The sequence below is a fragment of the Zootoca vivipara genome, chromosome 10 (assembly GCF_963506605.1).
Source record: "Zootoca vivipara chromosome 10, rZooViv1.1, whole genome shotgun sequence".
Taxonomy (NCBI): Eukaryota; Metazoa; Chordata; class Lepidosauria; order Squamata; family Lacertidae; genus Zootoca; species Zootoca vivipara.
The window spans coordinates 13,071,039-13,095,210 of NC_083285.1; the positions used below are offsets into that span (position 1 = coordinate 13,071,039).

Sequence of the window (24,172 nt, forward strand, 5' to 3'; positions counted from 1 at the left end):
TATTCCTTGCATACCTGCCAAGTCTCCCGCAGAAAAATACGGGATCAGCAGCAGCAGCGGCACCAGAAGGTGCACCAGAAGTTGTCCGGCGGCCATCTTAGGGGTGACCATGCGGCCACTTCCAAAATGGCCACCGCCATTTGGCCACCCTTAAGATGGCCGCCGGGCATGCGTAGAAGCTATTTCTGGTGCCAGAGATTTACGGGAGATGAGCTCAAACGGGAGCCCACCGGGAAATAGTGAGGAAAAGGGGGTTTCCCAGGGAATACGGGGTACTTGGCAGCTATGATTCCTTGTGTACTGTGTGCTGCATATGAAAATTTATATGAATGTACCACTGGACTAGTTACAGAAGTTATATGTTGTTCTTGTATTTACATGAAGAGTAATAAAAATTATGAAAGGAAGGAAGGAAGGAAGGAAGGAAGGAAGGAAGGAAGGAAGGAAGGAAGGAAGGAAGGAAGATGTTTTTAAAAGCAAGTGCAATAGCCAGGTTGGATTGCAAAGCATTTAGGAAGCATTCAAGAGAATAGGGATGTTCATACACTTCTTGTACTGTATTGACATACCCATTGGCCTCTTCTGTAAGCCAACTCTGTTTTTGCCCTTTCTGCTGCATTATATCAGAACTGGCTCCATGTGGGCCTAGAGTGGTGAAGCTGTGGCTCGTCAGAAGCTTGCTGAACTACAACTGTCATCAGCAGAGTTGGCCAAATTCAGGGATGGTGGGAATTGGAGTCCAATATCAGACGAACCAAAGTTTCCTTGCCGTTGGCCCACAGGACCTGAGCTGCTCTGATTATCTTGTGGGGAAACTAAATTAATAGCACACTTAGTGGTGTCAAGCCCATTAAATATTTCTGGGGAATTATTATTGGATTCAGGATTCGAATTCCAAAGTGGAAGGACTCCTGCAAAGCTGTGGCTAAATGGCAGTTTTACACAAGAGGGCACCATAGCCTTCCAAACTATTTGGTCTGAATATTTTTGTTATCGCGGACACAAAGATTTCTCATCTACTGATCTTATTTCACACGACTGTATGGCAATCTCATGGAGGGCCTATTGGATTAAATGTTTTTGGTGCTGGAGTTTTTTCTGATGGGTTAATTGATGGGTTATTTCTAGGTTTGGGGCATCTTTGGGCTTTTAACCTTTATGAAAGTTGCTTGGAAACTTTTCGTACTAAGCAACCAGTAAGTTGAAATACAATCATCACCACCATCAGATCAGTACAAGAACTACTGAATGGATATTCTTGCAAATGCGTGCTACTCACTGTGGAGGAATGCCACAATGTGCCATTCTTAGGGCTTTTCCAAGTGCATTATGGGAATTTTCATAGAAGCATGTTCTGGGGAATCCTGAGGATATATGGAAGCTTATCAGGGATTCTTCAGAAGGAAGATCAGCAATGACTGACACCTTTCTCCCAAAGGCAGTTTGCCAATCACAACTTTCTTGAGAGATGAACAAGCGGGAATCTGTCCCTGATATTCTGACTTGATCTGTATCTATATTGGACTTGAAATTGTTTTAGAGATGTTCTGATTGCTGATGTTTTTTATGGTTTAATCACTTCGGGTTGTTTAGGGCAAGCGATTCCTAAATGAAATAAATAATACGACAAGCTCAGTGGCACAGAAGGGTTTGGTATGTTCCAGAGTGTGCAATACGATCCCTGAGATGATTAGACCCAACATGTCTGACCAACTCTCTATATGAAATTGAGTGGGTTTCCTAGAACATACGCCTCTTTCAAGAGTCCTCTGTGGCACAGAAGATTCCGTGATATAGGCTAGGGGTGGAGGATAAAATCACTTGGTGTGCATTTTAAATCAAATTGATCTAATTTACTGGTTTCTGATTTATGTATGCAAATCAGAACACAGCTATCCATCAGAGTACACACTTCTCAAAATTTTGCAGTTTTTTTAAAAAAAATATATATACATATTTTACTGGGAGAGGCATTGAAAAACAAACAGAAATGTGTATTTTAGAGGAAGAATGTGTTTGCCCTATGTACAAAGTGCATACAGTTTACATGCAAATTTTGCATGTTTGTTTTATTCACACACCCCAAACTGGGACTTGAATGGCCCTGTGATTCAGCACTTGTGAAACGGTCATAGACTGGAAATAGGTTGGGCCACCCATCCCTCTTAATTCCAAGGTCATGTCCCACATTGGGCAAAAGATTCCTGGATTGCAGGAAGTTGGAATGCATGATCCCTGTGGTCCCATCCAACTCAACAATTCTATGATTCTGTGATCCCTGGGGTAGACAGGAAGAAAAAAGCAGAAGTGGATAGCAGCCCATGAAGGTAGAAAGTTGTGAAAGCTGCTGACATTGGGCATTAAGAAAGTAAGGTAAAAGGTAAAGGGACCCCTGGCCATTAGGTCCAGTTGTGACTGACTCTGGGGTTGCGGCACTCATCTCGTGCTTTGGCCGAGGGAGCTGGCGTACAGCTTCCAGGTCATGTGGCCAGCATGACAAAGCCGCTTCTGGCGAACCAGAGCAGCACACGGAAACACCGTTTACCTTCCCTTTTGGAGCGGTACCTATTTATCTACTTGCACTTTGGTGTGCTTTCGAACTGCTAGGTTGGCAGGAGCTGGGACGGAGCAACGGGATCTCACCCCGTTGCCAGGATTCGAACCACCGACCTTCTGATCAGCAAGCCCGACCTTCTGATCAGCAAGGCTCTGTGGTTTAACCCACAGCACTGTGGGAATAATGCAGCCACATCCTAAAGCCATGAAATGGTGCTTCTGCGCTCCACTCTCCAAGTGGTATGCAGGCACCATGGCAAGATCGGCTAGGCATAACGAGCCGGATGTAGAGTCTGTACTTCTCCCCATAACACAAGATAGATGGTCCTAGGAAGCCAAGCCAGCCATGAGGAACATCTCACATACATCACAAGTTATCCATTCCTGAGGTCATGCCAGTCCTGGGAACGTCTTCATCCATCTTTAATTATTCATTCCCCAGGAGCTCAAACTTCCCATGGGAAACATGCATACTATGGAGAACAATAGGGTCTGAGCATATATGGGCATAAGAGTGTTCTGCTGATATTATTGGCTATTGCTATATAGGTGTATTGTAATGATTGGTTTATGGCTATTGCATATGCATTTACTATACCTAATAAATATGTGGTCACGAGAGAGCTCGGGGCTCTCGTCCCACGGTTGGTTGATTCTATCAGTTGTCTGTCTTCCTTCACGAGAGCCCACCACTTGTAATAAGCCTCGGTGCTATACCCTTTGCTGCTACATCTGGCTGTTAGCAGCTGGCTGTTACTTTGTAACAAGCCTTGCTGCTACCGTCCAAGCCACTCCAAGCTGCTAGGACCCCTGGCTGTTACATCTGGTGACCCCCGACGGGATCTTCGGATACGTCCTTGGGCCTCCCCTGCTCATCGCCTGGAACAGGCTCGGTGCACCCGATCTCGCTGCTGGCAGCCGTGATCTTCTCGTGAGTATGGGGGGTGGTTTCTCACAGCTCCAACAGCGCCATTTATATGAGCTGTGTGAATTAACCAAGCACAACCTCTATTTATTTCATTCTAATGGCAAGTTTCTTCATAACTCCATCTCTAAATCTGAACTTGCCTCATTGCTAAAATACGTGTGGGATAATTGCCCCGCGTACCCAGAGGGTGGCTCTTTAAAACTTGAAACGTGGCAGAAGGTTGGTAACTTTCTTCATACCTCCCCACGCACGCCGCCCAAGATTCTTAGTGCATGGAAACTGGTCTTTGAATGCCTTTTAGCCCATGACCAGTCCCTCATGAAACCCCTCTTAGATCCCCCACCGTACAATTCTTCTGTCTGGGTGGTTTCTCCCTCTGATACTTTTGCTTTAGATATTGTTTCTCCACCCCCCTCTGCTCCGCTGCAGGTCCCCCTTACCCCCAATCAATCCCCAACGCCTAGTGCCCCCTCACAGGTCCCACTGCCGATGCCCCTGACCCCGGAACCGGTCTCCGTGCAGGATTCAGCCCTGGCCACTCCGGCCGGTACTACATGTACCACACGGGCTGAGGGACCGCAGCAAATCGGTCACATCCGCCGCGCTCTTCTCCAGGGTGCCCAGAGCGACGCCCTAACCCCTGAAGACCTCTCCCAACTTGCCGCGTTCCCCCTCGCATATGCCACTGATCCAGCTACCGGAGACGCTACTGCCAGTTGGATAGCCATACCCCTAGACCTTGTTAAGGAAGCTAAGTCCACCTGCACGAAGTATGGCGTCACAAGCCCGTATACGCAGGGACTTTTTAATACCCTGGCCCACTCCTATTTCCTCATCCCGCAAGACTGGAAAGATCTGGCACGTATGTGCCTCACACCCACTCAATATTTCTTACCTGGGACATAAAGTCCTTGCATCAGCGGCTATCCCTTCTTTTTTCCCCGCTTCTCTTTCGGACCCACCATCACCCTTGTTCGCCTCCAACAGTATCTGGGCTCTGTTAATTGGGTTCGTCCTTTCCTCGGATTGTCCACATCAGCCTTAACTCCCCTTTTCAAGGCTTTGCGTGGCGGCCTTAAACCCTCTGATCCAATCACGCTCACCTCGGCCCAATGGCAGGTTATTCACCTGATCGAAGAGGCCCTGCAGACCAGGTGGGTGGACTGGGCCGTTTCTAACATTTCCATCTCTCTGGTGCTCTTGAATACCCCCTCCTTGCCCACGGCCGCCCTTATTCAATCTCCCCCCTCTGATTCAGTGCGGATCCTGGAATGGTTGCACCTCCCCCATACCCCCCGCGCTACCATCAATCCCAAACCCTCTCAATTTGCCCAGCTTTGCGCCAGAGGCCGCCTCCGTGCAAAAGCTCTCATTGGTTGCGAACCTGAAACCCTTTTTGTGCCTTGCTCTCTGATTAATTGTGAGGCCCTGCAGGCCGCTCTTGCCGATTGGCCTGGCAGGGTGAGTTGCCATCCTCCCTCTGATCCCCGGTTCCAACTTCTACGCAATGTTCCTGAGACGAAAGTCCTCTCACTTTCAGTCTTATAACTCTGACCTCTCAATTATTAAAAGCACTAACAGGGATTTCTGAGGTAAATCAAACCTCCCACTTATCCCTCTAGCCTTTTTTTAAACCCTCTAGCACTTGTGGGTTTTCAAAAATAAAAGAGAGTCCTCTTCCAGCCTAAACGTGGCCAGGTACCTATATAGACTTGGAGCTATAAATAAGACTGTTCCTATGTGTACTCAGATAAGGGTTTCACTTCACTAGATACTCCCTTACTGTAAAGCTAGCCTCCTTCCTGAGGTAACTTTATTATCGCTCAGAACCTGTCTCCTCCTTTAGCCCCCCTCCTTTTCTTGGTGCACTCTCAGACACAATTAACCTTCCTCCTCTAAAAGGCAGTTTTGACAGTTTAAAAGAGTTCCCCACCAACTGGGTTCCAACTCCTTGCCATCCAGCGGTTCCCAAAGCAACCCATCAATCTTACCAATAATGGCCCTGCTTATGCTAGCTCGGCCTTTGCACAATTTTGTCATCAATGGAACATAATCCATAAATTTGGCATTCCATACAATTCTCAAGGCCAGGCCGTTGTGCAACGTGCAAATTGCACCCTTAAAACGGCCCTCGATCGCCTTGAGCCCCATAAGGGTGCCCCTACCCTGCCAGAATTCCAAAATCGCCTCAACCTGTGTCTGTTCACTTTGAATTTTTTGAATCTCACGGGTTCGCCACCGACCTCTGCGGCCACCCGTCATTTCTCTACTTCCCCAGCAGCCCGCCCTGTCAAACCGTTGGTTCTCTTCCGTCATCTACCGGATCCAACGTGGAAAGGTCCTGGGGAACTCATCACACACGCCAGAGGTTATGCCGCCGTCCAGTTCCAAGATGAAGTCATCTGGGTTCCTGCTCGGGCCGTCCGGCCCTATCATCCCCCACCTTCCCCTTCTCCTCCTCCTCCTTCTACCCCTCCCCCCTCTTGATTCCTCTGCAGGTGCCGATGATTGTCATCAGTGCATCACTAAGGCACGGAAAGGGGGAGCAGTCACCTCAACGCTGGTCTACCATACTCAGCAACCCCGCGCCTGTCGCCCCCTACATCGCACCTGTCTGCATAATTCCACCATAAGTACCTGTGTGCCGCTAATTCACAGTGGCAATATGGCTCCCCCGAGGCCTGGCTCCCTTGTGCTGGCTCCACCCGCTGCAGCGGCTGGCAGTGTGTCTGTGATTATACGGGGGGTGGCTACACTGGCTGCCCCTATGTTACTTCCTTTTACCGGGACCGCGCCAATATTGTCTCCCTGACTTTCAGTCGCAACCATCCAGCAGTTGCCAGCTATGGGTTCGATATCGATGGCCCCGGCTCCGACCCCATCACATACATCACTGTCACGGTCTCCGAACTGTTTGAAGGCTCCCAGCGCTCATTTCATTGGTCCGTTTATGACTCTCTAGAACAATTGTCCTCCAACCCATTGCAACTTAGCCAAAAGGCTACTAATTTGTTTTTGGAAATGGCAGAGGACATTGCAAAAGAACTCAGCATTAAAAATTGTTTTGTATGTGGAGGGACCAACATGGGTGAGCAGTGGCCGTGGGAGGCTCTTGAAGCCTCCCCTGAAACCTTCAACAATATGTCCATAGCGGGTAACATTACGGCCCACACATCCAATCAGGACTTGATTTGGTCCCTCACCACAAATCTGGTCGGTCATAATTGCTTCACCCGCAATGGCTCAACTCCTGTTGGTGACCTCATTTGTTTGGGCCTATGGGACAATACTTATACCTCATGGACCTCCCCCGGTAATTTGAGTGCCCCTCCCCATTACAATGTGTCCCTTCTCCCCTTCCTAAATTCCTCTGCCTCCATCCTCTGGAAAATTCAATCTTACCAACTGTTGTCTCCAAATCAATCCGGTTGGTAAGGTGGTACAGACACTCACTACAGAGCTTTGCCAATTGACACACAACCCAGACCAAGTTTGGAAAGGGTTTAGTTTGCATGATGTTTTTGGATCCTGGTTCCCAAAGCTCCCAGGGTTACAGGCCATTGTGGCCCTCATTGGTTTTATAGCCATTGGATGTATTTTGCTTCCCTGTGTGTTACCTATTCTAATGAGAACCATTACCAATGGCCTGTCAGTAATTGCAGAACGCAAAGCAGCTGCCCAAGTTATGCTTCTCCTTGCCCAGCAACACATTACCCCCATTGCTCCACCTCCCTCCCCAGTGGAGGACCTTCTGGCTCTCAATCCATGGGAAGGTACCTCTCAGACCAGATCTCTTAGCCTTGAAAAAACAAAAACAGTGGACATGTGGGAATAATGCAGCCACATCCTAAAGCCATGAAATGGTGCTTCTGCGCTCCACTCTCCAAGTGGTATGCAGGCACCATGGCAAGATCGGCTAGGCATAACGAGCCGGATGTAGAGTCTGTACTTCTCCCCATACCACAAGATAGATGGTCCTAGGAAGCCAAGCCAGCCATGAGGAACATCTCACATACATCACAAGTTATCCATTCCTGAGGTCATGCCAGTCCTGGGAACGTCTTCATCCATCTTTAATTATTCATTCCCCAGGAGCTCAAACTTCCCATGGGAAACATGCATACTATGGAGAACAATAGGGTCTGAGCATATATGGGCATAAGAGTGTTCTGCTGATATTATTGGCTATTGCTATATAGGTGTATTGTAATGATTGGTTTATGGCTATTGCATATGCATTTACTATACCTAATAAATATGTGGTCACGAGAGAACTCGGGGCTCTCGTCCCACGGTTGGTTGATTCTATCAGTTGTCTGTCTTCCTTCACGAGAGCCCACCACTTGTAATAAGCCTCGGTGCTATACCCTTTGCTGCTACATCTGGCTGTTAGCAGCTGGCTGTTACTTTGTAACAAGCCTTGCTGCTACCCTCCAAGCCACTCCAAGCTGCTAGGACCCCTGGCTGTTACACAGCACCACCCGCGTCCCTATTAAGAAAGTAGGAAGCACAAATATTCAGTGGTGATGGAATGATAATTTCTATGTATCAGTCACTAAGAGCTGAACTAAGATTTTATGCAGAAGCCTTAGTTTCCACATGCTGGCGTTCCTTTGCTTAATAGTGTCTCTGTGTTAAAAACCAGGCCCCATTTTTATATTAGAAGTAAGGCTGATTTTCAAAGTCTTTCATGTGTTGTCATATATTTCGGCAAGACAGCCGTTGAGAATCACTGGTGATGTCTACGGCTGAGCAGGCGATTTCAGGGGGCAAGCTCCGAAGTAGCTTTGAAGCCCGCTTAGGAATTTGGATACTTTAATTTCTAGAACAATGAAAAGGTTATACTTACTAGAAGTTTGTGTTCTGCAAAGAAATCCCTGAAGGAAGAAAAATGAAAAAAAAAAGCCGTTAATTTAAACTGTTTGTCTAAGGAATAAAAGACACTCTTCTTACCAAGTTATTATGTATGACAATGACAAGCGTATGTTCACACATTTCCAGCGGCAGAGAAGGGCACTCTGAAAGTCCAATCCTTAAAAAAAAAAGGTGGAATTATTTCTTCTGGGATAATCATGGGAAACCTTTGACCTTCCAAATGTTGTTATCCCAGCTTCCATCAGCCCCTATCAGCATATCCATTGGTCAGGGGTGATGTGGGTGAGAAGTCCGGCAAACATTATAGAACCACAGTTTTCCCACCCCTTTATAATAATAAATAATAATAAATTTTATTTATACCCCTCCCTCCCCAGCCAAGACCAGGCTCAGGGCGGCTAACACCAAAAATAAAACAATTGATTAAGATACTTTTTTAAAAAAAACGTAAGATAACACTGTTCATCAATTTGCAATTAAGACAGAAATTTGCCTGTTAAACAGAAATTTAAGATGCCTATCATTTTAACAGGTTACAAACTTTTACTTAAGAAATGTGTAGTAAAAACAAAAGAGCATTAAGAAAACACAGATAACTCCAGAGAGTTGTTGGCAAGACAGACACATCAACGTGATTTTATATAAGACCATATTTTAAAAAAACTACAGACATGTTTCACAACACCAAAACTAGAGCTATTTAAATAATAGAAGCAATGAAGTTGACTGTCTCTGCATCCTGGCTTAGGTTTTCCATTCAGTTTCAGTGCAATTAAGTTGCATTGCAGAGCTACAACCAAAACAACCTGGAACCAGGGTTCAAAATATAGTTCGATGTCCAGAAAACTACTGGTTCCGTTGGGTTAAAGACAGTGGGGAGAAAATGTTGGTCCAGAACCTTTTCTGTCCTTATGACATCAGATGATTGACAGCTGCATTGCCCTGCTCACCTGTCAAAGTTCTTAATGCACAAGGGCACCAACTCGAGGTGGGGGTGGGCTGGTCTCTTTGGGTCCCCTGAATAATACAGCTGTGCAAGTCAAACTGGGACCTGTGCCAGACATCTCCCACTTCTATTCTACATCCAGAATTGTTCTTTGATCCGACGGGAACAACTAGAGCAGTTCCTTTGATCTGATCTGTTCTCTCTTGCCTTCTCTCAGAAGGTTAAGATTTTTGGCTGCAAACCTGCTTAAAGCTACTACGCTTCGTGGGAATAAGAGCACAGCCTTTCTCTTGAGAGAGGTGGACAATGAACAGTCAGTACTTTTTCGGATCTTGACTGTTTGATGCCCTTTCATGACCAACCCCCCATTGCAAAATAAAAAATACAACCCAAAAAAAACAGCTGCCTTAACTGGCCAAACGATGGGCTCTGCCTCAGTTCCTCCACAAGATTCAGATGTGTTTATTTGCATCTATGCATCCAACCATCACAGAGCAAAAGCTTGGCAAGCAAAGGGGGAAATCAGATCTGTATCAAGGTTAACGTCAGTTAGCATAAATAAAATTTTACACAAATTTGCATTCAATTATGCAAAAACATAGGCAGACTGAAAATTCCGAAACTCCCTGGCAGAATACGATTTCACAAACAAATATATATATATACACAGTGCTTTTTTTCTTTTAAAAAAATGTTTAGGGGTACTCTCATTTTCCTACTCATATTGAAATACGGCCCTCAATGAGGCCAAACTTAGAGTTACAAAATGTTTAGGGTATGTGTATGTATGTATGTATATATATATATATAGTCATACCTCGGCTTAAGTATGCTTCGGTTTGAGTACTTTCAGTTTAAGTACTCCGCAGACCCATCTGGAATGGATTAATCCACTTTCCATTACTTTCAATGGGAAAGTTCGCTTCCGGTTAAGTACGCTTCAGGTTAAGTACGGACTTCCAGAACCAATTACACTCATACTTCAGGTTAAGTACGCTTCAGGTTGAGTACTCCGCGGACCCGTCTGGAACGGATTAATTCACTTTCCATTACTTTCAACGGGAAAGTTCTCTTCAGGTTAAGTACGCTTCAGTTTAAGTACTCCATGGACCGTTTGGAACGGATTAATCCACTTTCCATTTCTTTCCGTGGGAAAGTTCGCTTCAGGTTAAGTACGCTTCAGGTTAAGTACGCTTCAGGTTAAGTACGGACTTCCAGAACCAATTATGTACTTAAACCGAGGTACCACTGTATTAGTTTCTGACTATATATATTTGTATGTGTATATTTTCTGTTAGTATTAAATGATGCATTCATTTTTAAATTTTCCTACCCGCCCTTCACCAGAGGTCAGCTTACAACATTACACTATTCAGTTATAAAAGCAAGCAAAACAATGGCAGCTGTACAAGCAGTGAAACTGTTCCAGTCCAAAGCAGGACAAGGGTGGTATGGCTGACTCCTTTTGTTTTGTTTTGTTTGTTTGTTTGTTTGTTTTTGTTTGTTTGTTTGTTTGTTTAAGAACTCTGGATATTTGGGGAAATTCATTTCTGAGAATTCTTTGTGGTGACCCACTAACCTACATTCAGCAGAAGAATTCAGCAAAACATGACTCATAAATTAGCCAAGAAGTACTCCCCCCCCATCTGTAGAATTTGCTCAATCGCACTGTGTACACACATGTTGTAATATTTAAGGGTGTCGTGGAAAAGAAGAAAGGGGGGGCACTGTTCAAACAGGCCACCAGGGGTGAGAATCAGTGAGGCGCAGTGATTTTCTTTTCATTGGGGAACAGTTAGGGACAGAGGCAGCAGCTTGCGAGGATGATGCGGGGGGGGGCAATGTCCAGACATCGTGCATGTGAGCATTGCGCCTCCCACCCGAAGCCAGGCAGAAGCTTCCTGGGCTTTGGGAAAGAAGTGCCGGATCTCTCACAGGATGCTGGAGCCCTGCTGCATCCTTCCCAAAGCTGGGTGGACTTTGGGAATGTGGTGGGAGCATTCTTTTTTATTATTATTTTAAAAAAATATTATTACTTTTATTTTTACAAAGTAATAGGTAAAAGTAAAGGTACCCCTGACCATTAGGTCCAGTCGCGGACGACTCTGTGGTTGCAGCGCTCATCTTGCTTTACTGGCCGAGGGAGCCGGCGTACAGCTTCCAGGTCATGTGGCCAGCATGACTAAGCCGCTTCTGCTACTGGCAGAGGAAGAGGAGTGCAGGGGGAGCGAACCGCCCCCGGCAGCGCGATCCCGGCGGGGTGCCATCGCAGCTGCCCCCCGCCATGCCATGCCCCCAGGACACACTCCAGCCCTGCCCCTGCCTGCTCTCCGCCCGCCCACCCCCATGCCGGAGCATGAAGCTCCACCACTGGCTTCTGGTGAACCAGAGCAGCGCACGGAAACGCCATTTACCTTCCTGCCGAGCGGTACCTATTTATCTACTTGCACTTGACATGCTTTCAAACTGCTAGGTGGGCAGGAGCTGGGACTGAGCAACGGGAGCTCACTCCATCACGGGGATTCGAACCGCCGACCTTCTGATCAGCAAGCCCTAGGCTCTGTGGTTCAGCGCCACAGCGTCCTTGACAAAGTAATAAACATAAATAAATAAGAATGAAAATGTGCGCCCCACCCCCGAGACCATTCCATTGTAACTATCCAACCTCCCAAGATTTCAACACCTCTCGCGATGGTCTAACCCCTTTCCATTTTCACAGTACACATTCTACAAACACCTTCCATGTCTCCTCAAAATCATTCCTCCTGGCACATGTTAATTTATCAATAATGGCTATATGCCACACCTCTTTATACCATTCTCCCATTTTATATTCTGCTAGCCCCTTCCACTTCCTAGCTATCATAATCTGTGCAGCTGTCAATAAATTTGTGAGCAAATCCTTCGTAGCCTGCAAAGCTTCCACCCCATCATAAATTGATAATGCTACCTCTGGACTTTCAGCCAGCTTTAACCCAGTGATTTCCATTTTTGGGTGGGAGGGCTCTTAGACCCCATCAGTGCATCCTGCCTCCCTTCCTAAGCCAGACAGAAGCTTCCTGCACTTGGGGAAGGTGGCACCAGGCTTTGATACTTTAATACTCTAATTTACCGGGAACATTTAGGGAACTAGACAAGTTCCCCTAGTCCACTGACCGCATGCCACTGATTGGATGCAATGAATGGCCAGCTACTCAACGCAGGGAGATCTTTTGGACTGAAGAAACAGGATTTACACAAAACAAACACATTTTTTTTTATTTCTCTTGCTCTTTGTCTATTTGCATCAATGGAATTTGTTGGGGGGGGGTGGAATTGAGGGATATAAGCGTGCACACACACGCATGAATATGGTCATGATTGCTAACAGTGTCAAAAAGATAAGAAATTGGATCTCTGTTATATTTACCGGTACTGCCTGATTTGCAAAGTCAGATTCCATTTCCTTGTACAAGGGAAACTGCTGAGTCATTCTTCTCTATACACATTAAAGAGGGACCTGAAATCTCTGCTTATCAGTAAAGCTGGGCACAATATAATTTGCATGCATATTAAAAGTGTGTTCCTCATCACACATAAAATGAGCCAGGACCAGAAGTCTCAAACTCTCACTTCTCGGGTGTGGATTTGCTTGAGCATTTTTTTTTGCTGTTTGGTTAGTGGCATCTTGAGGAAGGCAAGGCAAATAAATGTACGAAGATAAATTGCTATTGTTACACACTAACCCAATCGCCACAGGCGTGCGAGATTCCAGGGATTCTAGGTGCTTGCCTGGGGTTTGCGTTTCCTTTGGAAATGAGGCACAGCAAAGAATGTGGTGTCTTTATCATATATGGATTATTTTCATATATAGAACCTGAATCCCAGATAGAGGGGTATACAGCATTACATTCAGGAGGGTCTCATAGGCACAGTCCTGGTTTCAAGCAGCCATCAGCCTCCCTCCCGTTGCTCTGCAGCTTGCCTTGCTCTCCCCCTTCCATAACTCCTAATTTTGCACTAGGCAGCTCCCTAGATGGCTTTTCCATTGCCTCACAATTTGCCTTTAGAACACACCAGGGCAAATTGCAAACCTGAAACTCTACTAAGGGTCTTTGTTCTTCTACCCAACTCAAGGAAAGACCCCTCTCTCTCACGAGATCCCTAACGGCTTATCACTTTCCTTTTGCCTTCCTTAATGGCCCATCCTAAGTGATCCCCTGAACATGCCTGGCTTGGTTTTAACATGCTAAATCCAGTGTCCAGCACCCGGGAATTAGAAGTGTGGTCCAGGAATTAGAAGGCAGGTCAAGGCACCCACAAACTTATAATGCTATAATGCGATGAGTATGGGACTTGTCTTTCTGTTCTCGTTTTTCTTTACTGTTTTCAGTCGGTTATCAGCAATAAAGTTCTTTGTTTTGTTTTAAGCTTCTTCCTGGCTTGTGGATTGTATTACCGTAAGTCAAAGTGAGAGCTATAGGTTGAGCTAAGGAACAGCCCCACCTGTTGGTTAAAATCAGACTGCACACCCTCCTAGGCCACATCTCTCCAGACCAGACTATTCACCGCAGTGGCGTAACGTGGGTTGCCAGTGCCCGGGGCAAGGCAGAGGGGATGAGAGGGAAAGAAACAGACGGAGTACACATGCACATTCAACTGCTTAACGGCATCTGCATCACCCAGGGGGGGCGGAGCTGCAGAGATAAGAAGAGTCGTTCCTTTGTCTGGAGAGGTCATTTCCTGGTTTGAATGGAGAAGCTGTTTTCAACAGAGCCCACTTACGGAAGTGCACAGCTGCACCAGGTATTGAAATGTTGCGCCCCCTAATACCTTTGCATCTGGGGCAACCACCCTTGTCTCCCTCCCTCCTTCCCACGCTACACCACTGATTCACCAGTTCTGTTTTCACCCTCGCTGGATATTTTTACCTGGCTAGCAGGTGCCCTTGATCTCTGAAAATGCTTCCTGCTTGCCTGGATAGAGACAGAGAGGGACATGTGAGTGTTCTTAGAGACTTGCCCCCTGTACAAAAATAAAATAAGCATTTTCTGCTCTGCCCAACACCAGAATGTGTGTGTGTGTGTGTGCGCGCGTGCACACACACACACGCACACACACCGATGCCACTGAGACAACTTTTTCAAGGAAATATCACTTAGGAACTGTAGCCTTTGCAAAGGTCATGGGCAAGATTTGATTTCTCAAATTTCACCTTTACCAGGGACTGTCCCTTAGGCTCACCCTACTAGCCAAGATATATATAGCTAAGAGGAAGCCATATTAAAGAAGCTTGGTGCAAACAGCAATCCAAAAACCAGGAAGAAGTTTAAAAGGGAAACAGAATAAAAGACAAGTGTTCTTTAGTGCCCGTACTGGAATTATACAAGGAAGTAATGAATAAAATGCTAACAGTAATTCTTAAAAAAAAAATAGACCTATAAAAGCATTCCGAGGGAAAGGGAATACTGTATTGCTTAAATGATCTCAAACAAACATGTTGATTACAGCTTCCCCATTTCCGAAAGGGTACACAAACTGTCTTAAGAGCATGACTGTGCAGCGATTGTTGTGATACATAGCCCTGACCTGGAGCCAAGTATGGAGTCCTACAAGGACAAGCCAGATCCTTCTAGGGAAGTAATAGTACCACTGTAGTCTGCTCTGGTCAGACCTCACCTGGAGTACTGTGTCTAGTTCTGGGCACCACAGTTCAAGAAGGATACTGACAAGCTGGAACGTGTCCAGAGGAGGGCAACCAAAATGGTCAGAGGCCTGGAAACGATGCCTTATGAGGAACGGCTTAGGGAGCTGGGTATGTTTAGCCTGGAGAAGAGAAGGTTAAGGGGTGATATGATAGCCATGTTCAAATATATGAAAGGATGTCATATGGAGGAGGGAGAAAGGTTGTTTTCTGCTGCTCCAGAGAAGCGGACACGGAGCAATGGATTCAAACTTCAAGAAAGAAGATTCCACCTAAACATTAGGAAGAACTTCCTGACAGTAAGAGCTGTTCGGCAGTGGAATTTGCTACCAAGGAGTGTGGTGGAGTCTCCTTCTTTGGAGGTCTTTAAGCAGAGGCTTGACAGCCATCTGTCAAGAATGCTTCGATGGTGTTTCCTGCTTGGGAGGGGGTTGGACTGGATGGCCCTTGTGGTCTCTTCCAACTCTAACAGATCACAGACCTTGAAAAGCAGCCTGAATCTAATGATGAGGATTCCCTTGAAATACTGGGAAATGATATACAATGAATTGGGGGGGGGGGATGTTTAAAATAATGTTTGTTAAAAAAAAACAGAAGCCTTTTTGTTAGGAATTGTAGGTGCAGAGATACCAAAAGAACTGAAAAGACTGTTTATGTACGCTACAACAGTTGCAAGGATGCTGCTTGCCCGAGTTTGGAAAGACGGCATGGTCCCTGCCAGAGTGGACTGGCAGACTAAAATATTGGATTATGCAGAGATGGCAAAAATGACTGGGAAAATCAGAAACCAGGAGGATCAAAGCTTCGACAAAGAATGGGAGAAATCTATACAGTGAAACCCCTACTCACCACCATAATCTGTTCCAGCGGCTATATTTGATAGACCACTGTAAACACTTGAACACTTTGGCCGTTACTTGAATAACTCTTGTCATGTTACATCAACTTTGGATACAATGGAGTATTGAAAACGAGGATTTATAGAATGCAGTTGAAAAAGTTAACTAAAGAACCCATGGAGGGGAGGGGGGAAGTCTTGAGATTCGGAGGAATCTTGTGCAATTTTTATAACTTGTGATTTTGAATGTGAATGAATTTGTAAAATCAAATAAAAATCATTTCCAAGGAGGGACCAAATGGGTTGATACCTGACGAAGAACCCCCTAGAACTGTCAGAGGAGGTGAATCTGCCTACACCCACCAACCCACCCATCTTTGAGAGCTGAAGATGGAAACAATATGAATCTCCAACTCCTTGGGCCTGTGTCTATAGGTTTCCTGACCTCCCTGTAATATTGGCCCTGGACTGTTTCCTGGTCTTGCTTTTGGATCACGTTTAGGACCTAAACTGGTCGGCTGTGCTCAATGCGGCTTGTTGCGACAATGCTGAACCCTCCTCTTTTGTGGAAATGTTTTGGGGAAGTGATTTAGTCTCCTTGGACTGACCTCTGTTCTGATATACAGTAGGCCCTCCAGATACAAATGTCATTCATTCCGGGGGGTCTGTGCACACCCCGGGAAAAATGTAACTAGAGGCACTGCTTCTGTGCACGTGCACAGCGCGCAGAGCGCTTCTCCGCACGCGTTCATAACTTGAAAGTTACGTAGCCAGAGTGGTATGTAACTGGAGGAATTCAATGTCTTGACCAGAAGTCATAAAAAATCTGTCCCTGTCACCTTCAACAGAAGCTAATACGGTAACCATCAAAACATATACTGTACAGCCAAATCAGACATTCCTCATGGGCTTCTAGAAGAGAAGCAGACTCGCTACAGCAAAAATCAAATATCATCCTCTTGCTGCCAGCAAGCAAGCGCTTTACACTAGTGGCCAAAACTGTGGAAACCTTTTGGGGAAAGTGTATTTCTGAGGTTTGATAGCTTATAACACCACTTTCTTTGTGGAGCAATACCATAAAATTATATATCAATGGAAAGATAATTTAATCAAGAATCTAATACAACAAGGTTTGTTCAATTATCTGTATTCTATTCAAAGTTATAGCTAAATAACCAGAAAAAGGAAGCACAACTTGCTTAGGTTGATATGCAGTAGCTTCCCTTCATTTGAATGTAGCCAATGAGCACGAGTATTTAGAGAGCCAATCGGGTGTTTTGAGCCATCAAACCTCGGAAATACGCTTTTCCCAAAAAGGTTTCCACCATTTGGGCCGCTAGTGTAGCTAATTGGGCAGTCCGGGGAATTCTATCTGCAGAAAGAGGATCCCGGTTTCTGTTTCAGCAACTGTGGCAGAACAATGTCGTTTCTCCTGCAAACCATTTGCAGCAGTTAACTTAATCACATGAGGAAGAAAATCTCTCTTTTGTGGTCTATAAATAGTTTGGCTAGGGGGGAGGCCCATTCCAGAACGAGGAGGAAGCCTGGGGTCGGGTGAACCTTTGGTGATACGGTAAGTCCGAAAGAGGGGATGAAATTCAAGCCCTGAGTGGATGTCAAGCACAGTCCCTCGACACAGTTCAGAGCAACAGAAATTATAGGAATGTTATAGGAAGGTGCTTTAGACTTAGTCAGACTGTTGGCTCATCTAGCTTACATTGCCTGCACTAACTCGCAGTGGCTGCCCAGGATTTCAGGCAGGGAAACTCTCCCAGCCCTCTGTGGAGATGCTGGGGATTGAACCCGAGACCTTCTGCATGTAAAGCGGTTGCTGTAACCACTGTGCTATAGCCTCTCGCTATTGTCACCCACACTCTTATGCCCACTTGGCTTGCACCAGAGAAACCTGGGATCTCTACAGTGTTAGCAGTGCTGAGAATTGTTGGAATCCCCTTCGCAGAGCTACGGTTCCTTACAACCTTATCAAACTACAGTTCGCTGGGAACTGTAGTTTGTTAAGCGTGCTGGGAATTGGAGCTCTATACACTACAGTTTCCAGGATTCCAGCTCGGTGCTTTTAAATGTATGGTGTGCATGCAAGCAGAGGGCCTTCTCGGTAGTGGCGCCTGCCCTGTGGGACGCCCTCCCATCAGATTTCAAGGAAAGAAACAGCTATCTGACTTTTAGAAGACACCTGAAGGCAGCCCTGCATAGGGAAGTTTTTAATGTCTGGTGTTTTGTGTTTTAATTTGTTGGGAGCCTCCTAGAGTGGCTGGGGTAGATCAGCCAGATGGGCAGCAAATAAATTTATTATTATCATTATTCAGCCTCAAAACGGTACGAGTGCTTTAAATGAATGGTGTTGATGTGACTTAACCTACAAAATCCCGCGCTCTTAAAAATTCCACTGCTGATTCAAATAGCATGGAAGTATGTGGGCAAGTCCAAGTAGTCCTCTTTTCTTTCCCAGGACTAGTTGTGTCTTTTAATAGAGCACAGAACAAACAAAGCAAACGTGTTTGTTAGACACTTGTAGGTCATCAGCAAAGAATGCTGGAACTAAAGATGCGTAAGGAGCCTCAAGGGATTCTTTGCCAACGCAAGTGATCAATGGGAACTTGCGCTCATCTCCCACTCCCTGTAGGTCTGCATATCTTGGTCTGAAAGGTCAAGCATGACCAAGGCAGAGCTTTGATCTGATTAGGTGCCCTCTAGAGCACAGGAAGGGACCCAGGTGGTGCTGTGTGGTTAAACCACTGAGCCTAGGGCTTGCTGATCAGAATGTCGGCGGTTCGAATCCCTGGGACGGGGTGAGCTCCCGTTGCTTGGTCCCAGCTCCTGCCAACCTAGCAGTTCGAAAGCACATCAAAATGCAAGTAGATAAATAGGAACCGCTACAGCGGGAAGGTAAACGGCGTTTCCATGTGCTGCTCTGGTTTGCCAGAAGCGGCTTTGTCATGCTGGCCACATGACCTGGAAGCTCCCTCGGCCAATAATGCGAGATGAGCGCGCAACCCCAGAGTCGGTCACGACTGGACCTAATGGTCAGGGGTCCCTTTACCTTTTTAGAACACAGGAAAGGAAAGAAGAACAAATTTTTCAGGTAGGATGCTGGAGAAATCATTATGCTTCCTGGCACAGTTCAAAGTGCCGGTTTTGACTTATAAAGCTCAGGACCGCAGTACCTCAGCGACCATCTCTTCCCCATGTAAACCGACCTGGACCCTGAAATCATCACCTGAGGTTCTTCATCGTGTGACTCTTCCATGAAAGATCTGGAGAGTGGCAGCATAAGAACAGGCCTTTTTGTGGTGGCTCCCTTTCTGTGGAATGCTGTCCCCAGGTAAGCTCACCTGGCACCTTCCCTGCATATCTTGAGGTGCTGGGAGAATATGCTTCTCTGTAACCAGGCCTTTGGCTGATTAACATCCTATGGTTTTTTAAATGCTTGGCGGGGAGGGTTTATCGCTTGTTTTTGTTCTTGTTTCATTATTTTGGGTTGGTTTTTTTCATTTTGTATTTTTATGCTGTGAACCGCCTCGGAGGAAGGGCGGTATGGAAATTTAATAACTAAATAATACCCTAAAGCCGTAAGCCGCAAGCCCGAACCACTGCAAAGTATTTGCCCATAAATTATCATGATCACACAGCTTTCCCCGGGTGTTAATGTTGAGCAGGTTTCAACACACACAGGTTGCAGGCTACTTAGGTGAGCCTTATCAAAGGTTAAGAGGCCAAAGCCACAACAGGGAGGGAACTCCCTCATGATTCACTGGCTGCTTTTTTAAACCAACTTTCCTCTGACAGGGAAATCCCAGCTTACCTTGATTATTTCCTCCTCTACATATTCTTTCAGAGAGAGAGAGAGAGAGGTCCACGTTTTAGGACTTTTATTCTTGCGAAAAAAGAGTAAGCAACATAAAGATACAATTAAAACCATGGACTTTCCCTGTAATACTCCGCTAGATAATACTCTATATGTTTAATCAGAAGCAAGTCCCATTGTGTTGGGGGGGGGAGAGAGGTGTTACTCACTACTAAGTGTATCATTTTCTGCCAAATTATCAGGGGTCCAAAAGAACTGACCTGGTTAGTTAACCTACAACACCTTTAAAATAGGCTTGCCGCCAGTTTTTGCAGTAGTTTCATTATTAGTCACATGCATTGCTTTTAGAAACAACAAAAGCTACACAAGCAAAAAGCAGGAAAAGATCAGTCTTCCTGGTGGGGTGGGGTGGGGGTACCCTGTAATAATTGATATGCAGACTGAGCGCATAGAATAAACTGAATGAAAACGCAGTCCACTTAAAAATCTCTTAGCAATTCACCTTGGAGTTTCAGAATTTCATGCCTGTTCTGCAGAAACTGAAGAACCAAATCAGTGGACTATACTTTAAAGGTAAAGGTAAAGGGACCCCTGACCATTAGGTCCAGTCATGACCGACTCTGGGGTTGTGCGCTCATCTCGCTTTATTGGCCGAGGGAGCCGGCGTATAGCTTCCAGGTCATGTGGCCAGCATGACAAAGCCGTTTCTGGCGAACCAGAGCAGCGCACGGAAACACCGTTTACCTTCCCGCTGTAGCGGTTCCTATTTATCTACTTGCATTTTGACATGCTTTCGAACTGCTAGGTTGGCAGGAGCTGGGACCAAGCAACGGGAGCTCACCCCATCACAGGGATTCGAACCACCGACCTTCTGATCGGCAAGCCCTAGGCTCAGTGGTTTAACCACAGCGCCACCTGGGTCGGACTATACTTTAAACCAGTGCTATTTTTCTAGGGAAAGAGGTGCCAGATGGCCCCCTCCTGGGAGGTTATCTCCAGCTTGGGGGGGGGGAAGAGCCCTTCTATTAATGTATTTTTAAAACATTTGAAATTATGGCAGAGGGGATAATTTAACCACTGATTTAATGAGTGCAATGTCTTACTGCTGGGTGCTTAAACCTAAGATGATTATCCTCCAATACTCCTCTGTCAATTTGGACTTGTTCTGCATTTCAAACATGTATCCAAGGGCATTCTCATCAGTAGACACTTCCTGAATGAATGAATTGCTTGCTTATGATGGAGCGGGGTTGCTTTCTAGTCCAAATAGTTTGCTCCCTGCCAGTGGCATAGCATGGGTTGCTAGTGCCCGGGGTGGGGCAAGTGTTGTGCCCCCTTGGTGGTGGTGGCCACACAGCTTGGCAGCTCTCCCGGCTTGACCAGCCCTGGGGTGTCCTCTCGCTGACCACAAGGAAAAGGAGGCACCACCCCAGACCCAAAGGACCAGTGCAGGCATGACTTGCCTCTCCATTGCTCCAGAAGGCAGCAGGAACTCAGTCACATAAAGGAGACTGTTGTGGGGGTGCCTTTTTTTGCACCCGGGGCCATTGCTCCTCTGTCCCAACACACAGTATACCACTGCCCTCCCAAACTTTAAAAAGCCCTGATGTTTGCTACCTCTGTTTTAACACAGGTATAAAATCTTCACTGGCTACAATGTAATTTTGATTTCTCTTCCATGTTCTATCCCATATGAACAAAACTCCCACATGACACAAGTTGCTCAAGAAAGGTATCTTTAAGGGTGAATTTGGGCACTGCAGTCTTTAGGTATACAATATCTGACTACGACATGACATATTTGCTGGAACTCAACTCAGTGCGCTCTGTTTGAGTTTTGGAAAATGTTTCATTTCATTTTCTATTTTATTTTATTTTTAAAAAAACCCTAGTTATTGTATAAGAAATTAACAACTGTGTGCGTCACTTGATGAATTGCACGTGTGAAGGAGCCGTTATATATAGCTTAATAGCAATGAGATTTCGACATATCGCCAGATGTCATCACCTCGCAATAACTTTCAATGAGAGCAAGTCACATTCAGCAGCAGGGAGTCAACATGCCGCAAGACACCCAAAACGAAGGATGAATCAGCCCTTCGAGAAATGACTCCTGTTATCCAACAAGAGTAATCGTAATAGATTCGTGACAGTTTTCCAGAAGGAAATCAGTTTGTTCCAAACTTTTAAAACTACCCAGTGAGTTTAGCCTTTTCCCCCTGTAAATGTGATGACACAAATCCCACCATCTACCTGAACACTTCAAGATTTCAGACTTCCCCAGTCCTAGAAATGACAGGTACTGAACTTGGCATCTTTGACATGGAAATCTGTAACTGAGTTCCAGTCCTTTGTCCATGCTGAATAGCCTTACAGTGCTGAGGATCAATCATTTAAAAGGGGAGGGAGTTATTGGAAGAATTGGTTAGCAGAAACCCTATCCTGTTATGAGAAAGGATGCATGGCAACATTTTGTTGCAGCTACCTGCTGTTAGCAAACTCTGCCCTTCTTAACACTGTCTGGCTCTCAGCTGAAAACTTTGCTTTCATAAACCGCTCAGCCTTGTTTCACTACTCGAATTGTATTCTATTTCAGCATATCTGCAGGACTGCCCCCAAGTGGAGATACCTTTAAAAGTCAGTATTCTTAAAACAGTCATTCAATCTGAAAATGACAGGGTTGTAGTGGTGCCGTTTATTTACATCTCATTTATATCCAATACACAGCACAAGCCCACATGAATAAATGCGTTTAAAGTTTTGACCTAAATTAGTTTATTGATCATATATAAATCCACGAGCACTTGATATGAAAGCAGATAGTCGGTGAGGATATAAAACAATTATGTGCTCTGTTTAGGCACAAGTGTTTTGTTAATTTCATCAGTGTCAAATATGACCAGCATCAAAGTGTCAAATATGACCACACTATCCTAATACGGACTGAATTATATCTGTCTGATTTTTCTCTCTCATTTCCTCTTTTATATTTTTACTATTTGGAAATAACAATTCCTGAAAGCTTGTGTTACTAAGTGTTTAGTATCAAACATAACCAGAAAGAGTTCAGCATTACTAACTTCAAAATACAGTTATTTTTCTTTTGCAGCCACAAAAATGTATCTATGAATTTTTGGCACACTGTATGGGTTTCTCTCTGAATGCTGGTCATATCCAGAACAGACTATTAATTCAAATGGGTCTGCTCAGAGTATAATTAACATTGGCTATTGCCCTATGTTTTCATTTTACATTTTTAGGGAAAGGTCAATGGAATATATATTTCTTTTTGTTGAAATCCACAGCCCCCACCTGAAAACTGGTACATGTAAGAAGTTTTTTCATGAGTATATCAGGTGCTTCTAGTTATCAGCATTTAATTTACTTATTCAGAGACAACAGATATAGAGCAAATTGTAACATACCTGAGAACATGTCAGTCCACAATCTTCAATCCTGGGAATGAGCTGATAGCCATAAACTCCCCAAAACATTGCAAAAATCTGCACCTTAAATAGCATCTTTATTTTTATAAAAAAAAGCTACCCTTTGATTTATCCTGTAGAAACAGCTGTTCCACTCTGAGAAACTAAGTTTAAATACTGTGATATGATGACTTCAAGCACCTCCTTATTATCTTTCAGCTTGACTCCTCCTCTTTAAAAAAAAACAAGAACATGCAAGGCCGATTTTTTTAAATAAAAAAGCCAACAACCCCCCTTGTATTTTAAAACAACTCTTACTCCAGCCAGATGACTCACAAGATTCTGGAAGTTAAGTCCCAGACAGTCATCTTCCAAATAGCTTAAATTTTGAATCAAACTTGCTTAGTCAGAGAAATTTTTACTATTGTTTTGAGTCACTGTGTAAATATTTTGCCGTAATCATGATTTTGGTTGTAAAACTTTAAGTTATTACCATGAGTTGAAAAAAGTGTGAGCACAGAGATAGGGGGTTATGCAAGGATTCGTGTTCGCTTTCTTTCTTTCTTTTTAAATACTTTTTATTCGTTTTCAAAAATTAAACACAATATCAAAAATGCGCACTGGCAAAAATACAAATAACAAAAATACAATAAAGACAAACAAAAACAACAACAATCAAGGATTCATGTTCGCTTTCAATGCCATGAGCATTCCAGTTCTTTTCTCATGCTTCTAATGCGTTAGAGCACAAAAGTCCCTTGGCAATGTGCCAAAATATATCAATTTCTAAGTGACATAGCCACTCCCAAATCTTTCTGAAATATACTCGGAGTCCTGTAGTGACTGCATGCTCTTTATTGCGGCTTGTAAAACAGTGAATGAAATGCCCCCCAAACCTCAGGCTTTTATATACATTATTTACACAATGAGTCCCATCTGATTGGCTGGTTCTGCTTTCCTCCGGAGCCTGATTGGTCTTTTCCTCCAGGCCAATCAGTTGTTGTATTTATGATCCTACCAGCCTAATAGGCTGAGTAACTTCTTCCTGGAGCCTGTTTGGTCTTCTCCTGCAAGCCAATTACAGTTGTTGCATTC

The 24,172-nt window shown here is 44.9% G+C and overlaps 1 protein-coding gene across 1 annotated transcript in view; it reads right to left on the reverse strand.

The window, feature by feature from the left end:
* IL17REL (interleukin 17 receptor E like) overlaps positions 1 to 23,184 on the reverse strand; it is a 51,646-nt gene extending 28,462 nt beyond the window's left edge. Inside the window, exons 1-2 of the mRNA XM_060279419.1 lie at positions 23,078 to 23,184; positions 8,334 to 8,361 (exon numbers count right to left, since the gene is read on the reverse strand). Coding sequence (XP_060135402.1) covers positions 8,334 to 8,361; positions 23,078 to 23,173 — 124 coding nt within the window. The 5' untranslated portion in view covers positions 23,174 to 23,184. The remainder of the gene's footprint in view (positions 1 to 8,333; positions 8,362 to 23,077) is intronic.
* Positions 23,185 to 24,172: the final 988 nt, after the last annotated feature.